General features: G+C 29.9%; 1 protein-coding gene across 1 annotated transcript; it reads right to left on the bottom strand.

Moving 5' to 3' along the window:
- Positions 1-454: 454 nt before the first annotated feature.
- On the bottom strand, positions 455-676 carry BDCG_18030 (uncharacterized protein; the record flags this gene model as incomplete). The annotated part of the gene is made up of 1 exon (XM_045427049.1): positions 455-676. The coding sequence occupies one exon, from the start codon at positions 674-676 to the stop codon at positions 455-457; it is 222 nt and encodes a 73-aa protein (XP_045282984.1).
- Positions 677-3,726: the final 3,050 nt, after the last annotated feature.

The raw sequence follows: 3,726 nt of genomic DNA, 5'->3' as shown, positions 1-3,726 counted from the left end.
AAGCATAGTCTCTATACTCTTAAAATTACTAAATTAGAAATTATCTTTATTATATAGTAACAGTTACTAATCAATTAATAGTATATATACTGTATAAAGAAATAGATGAGTTTTTCTACTAACTGTATAGATCTTTCTTTTTTCATCTTCATTTAAATCAAATATATGATAAGTGAGTTTCTTATATATTGATTTAAAATGTGAAAAATGTAGTTAATAAGTGACTTACAGATCTCTTAATATATTTTATTCTATATATAAAATTCTCTGTAAAAGTAATATATTTTAGAAATAAAGCTAACAGTAGTAGCAGAATTTTTCAAAAAGATCTTCTCTCTCTGTGATACATTTTTCTCTTCTCTCTCTCATCTGTAATAGTGAGTGTATGAAAGCATCATTCTTGAGAGATAATAAGAGACTTATTCTGACATTTTCTAGTGAGTAATAAATGTCTTCATGATGCAGCTGCGGCCTTCATGACTATCAAGAAAGCCAGGTTGAAGGTGAAGGCGGCGGTGTCAATGAGCCGCGGGAGCACTGCTCTCATTACCACATCTCCTCCTTCTCCTACATCTCTTGCAGCCGCGGCAGTAGTCATCATACCTTGCAGTGAGATGTCATCTCTTCTGCTGATTGATTTGTCTGTGTTCAGTTCTTTCTCTGTCCTTCTCATCATCATTGCAACACCGCCTTCCTTCTCAATCAACACAGTGATGTATGACCCTGTGTAATTATTCAGAGAGAATCTCAGAGAGAGCTTGATTCTGAAGACAGTGACTCTGAGAAGCTCAATCTGTAGTTTCTCTTCTGCAGCATATCTAAGCCCTGCTTAGAATGCTGCTGAGTTAAATCTGTAGAGTTTTGCAGTTTCTTTATCTTCTCTCTGTGAGAAGGCTTCAGTGCAGTCTCTGATCAGTATTACTACTTATCTACACTATACTAAGCAGCTGAAGAAGAAAGAAATCTTATATATTTAATTCTTCTCTCACTTCTGTTATTTCTATTATATCTGTAATAATAACTTCTATCTCTCTATAAGTATTATCTCATAGAAAGACATTGTATCAGCTCTGATAAGAAGTCTAGATACTTAAGCAGTACAGAGTAGACTGGCCGGTGGGATCATGAATTTCACATTTGATCCCATTTGGTCTGGTCTCATACATTTCTTGGCGTGAGTCCCATCAGAACCAAGCCTCAAAAAAATCTGAAAATGAACCATTTCTGAGAGAAATGGTGTGAAAAATGACCAGATTTAATTCAAAAACAGTGAAATAGAAGTAATTTTTCAGGATAAACTGTGAAAGATGATCATTCTTTCAAAATCAGAATGAAACTGAGACTGAAGATTAAAATCAGTCTCATTCAGTTCATTCAGTGATTGCTTATATAATCAGAATTTGATAATGATTATTAATAACACTCATGAAACAACTAAATACATTCTTGTGTAAGTTTATTCTTCACTTTCTCATGAAAACTACACTTCTCTGATATACTGTGATCAGAGGTATTAAACTGTCTGATAATTCCATGTTTTATAATCATGAGTTTCTTGATTATTTCTTCTTATAATTGTTCTCAGTAATAGTGATAAATATCTTAACTTGAGTTGAACTTTCACTTCATTCTCACCTCTGTCAATGAAATTGTCAGAATATCACACATCATCAGTGCAACAGTTGAATATATACTCTTAATAATTTTTCATAACTCTAGAATTGATTTGACATGTAAATTCATCAGATCATCTTGAAGATAGCAGTTAAATTCAGTTTTATAAGTATGTAGTTTTACCTGATTTTCAGTTGCAATCAATGTATGTAAGTTCTGTTTCAAAGTTAGTATTATAGTTCTATATGATATAAAGTATTATCAAAGATCATTACTTACTAGAGAATTGTATTTCACTGTCTTCACATCTCAAACATCTGCTCATTCAAATCTCTGATAGTTGACATTGTAGTAGTCTTGAACTAATTTAACATATGAGTCTCATTTCTTCTCTGTTCAATCTTGAGAAGTGTAGATATTAACTTGACAGAAGAGATCTAGTAGAGCTGCTATAGCATAGTACTCTGTAAAAGATTGTTTCATTTTACTGTAGTAATATGCTAGTTTATTTCTTACAGTAATAATAGCCTGCACTATAGCATCATCCCAGACTGAATTTCTTTTTGAGTGATTCAACTGCTTCTCAAGATGAGTAAATAAACTGTTATACACTCATCAGACTAACTGCAGTATTGATGTATAAGTGATTGAGACTGTCTTTATTATCTTATAAAACTGAAACAGTAAATTAATCACATATTTCAACTGAGTTCACTTCATATCAGAAAGTTTCAATATCTGAATCTTTTCTCAATCAGAGTGTTACATCTAATGATCAATCATCTGATGTAATCAAAGAGTCTGAACAGTTATCTTATATATTGAACTTCACTGTGTTCTAATATTCTGTATTATATTCAGTGATATGACTGATTTGTTTGTTTATTGAATATCATGAAATCATTATTATTATTTAGAAGAGATACAAATTATATTAGCAATGTTTTAAATCTATAATATTTAAATTATTAGTCAATCTATTCAAAATTAACAGTAGCATTATCAAAAAGTATTATTAAAAAGCAATATCAAAAAGTGTTATCAAAAAACATTATCTTTTGTAAAGTGAATATAAAAGTTACTTGAGTAATCACTTTCATCTCATTCTCATCTCAAGAATCAGTCATCTTATTATTCTTCATCTTGATGTTAAGATTCTTTATCAGTGTTTGTATCATAAGTTGAATCACATGAGCAATATAGAGGATATAATCTTGTTTATTATTCTAGAAATACAAAGTCAATTTTTGCTTCAAGCTCTTCATCATAGTGTAGTTATTCACAGTATTATCAGTTATAATTGTAAGAAGACTGAGACTAATATCTTAATAGTCATTTTTAATCACAGTTATTAATATCTCTGCTATATAATTCTCAGTATGACTACTGATCAATGATTCAAATTCAATTAATATCTCTCAATAAGTTCAGTTCTCATCAATGTAATAACATGTAACTCTCATAAATGTAAGATTATTTGTACTAGTTCATATATTCACTGTGAGAGACACTCTTCAATGATTCTTCAACTCTGATTCTAGATATTATATATTGACTTTGTAGTGTATCTTGAGATTGAACTGAAGACAGAATTGATGTGAAATATGAAGATTTGAATTAAGTATTTGAAGAAGTGTTCAGAATTCAGGGTTTTTAATTGATCAAAGAGAAAGATTCAGAGATATATATATACAAAGTAATTATTCACAGAAGTTATCAGATAAGAGTTGTGAAATCAGAGTACTGATACAGAATTGTTCTCATATGATTTTCTTCAAATTAGAAAGTTAGTATTATCAAAAATCATTATCTGATAGAGCAACTTATCAGCTCAGTAGTAATTTTCTGATTATTTTTCTTTTATTATCTGCATTCTGATGACTTCAGATATCAGGAAATTTCTTCAGAGTTATGATCAGTTCATGATGAATGTTTCTGAATAAAGTTGCAGTGATTGTAGCAAAGAGATGACTCTTCAGTAATCTGCAATGCAATCTGTTAATAATTATTTCATAGTTCATCTCAATGTTTGTATTGAGTTTTTCATAAATTTCATGACCTGGAATCAGATGTGAAGAATGAAGTGATTATTTATTATAATGAAAGAGAGTA

This window comes from Blastomyces dermatitidis, assembly GCF_000003525.1.
Source record: "Blastomyces dermatitidis ER-3 genomic scaffold supercont1.21, whole genome shotgun sequence".
Lineage (NCBI taxonomy): Eukaryota > Fungi > Ascomycota > Eurotiomycetes > Onygenales > Ajellomycetaceae > Blastomyces > Blastomyces dermatitidis.
Note: the sequence above shows the minus strand (reverse complement) of the source record. Positions and strands in the feature narration are given on the sequence as shown.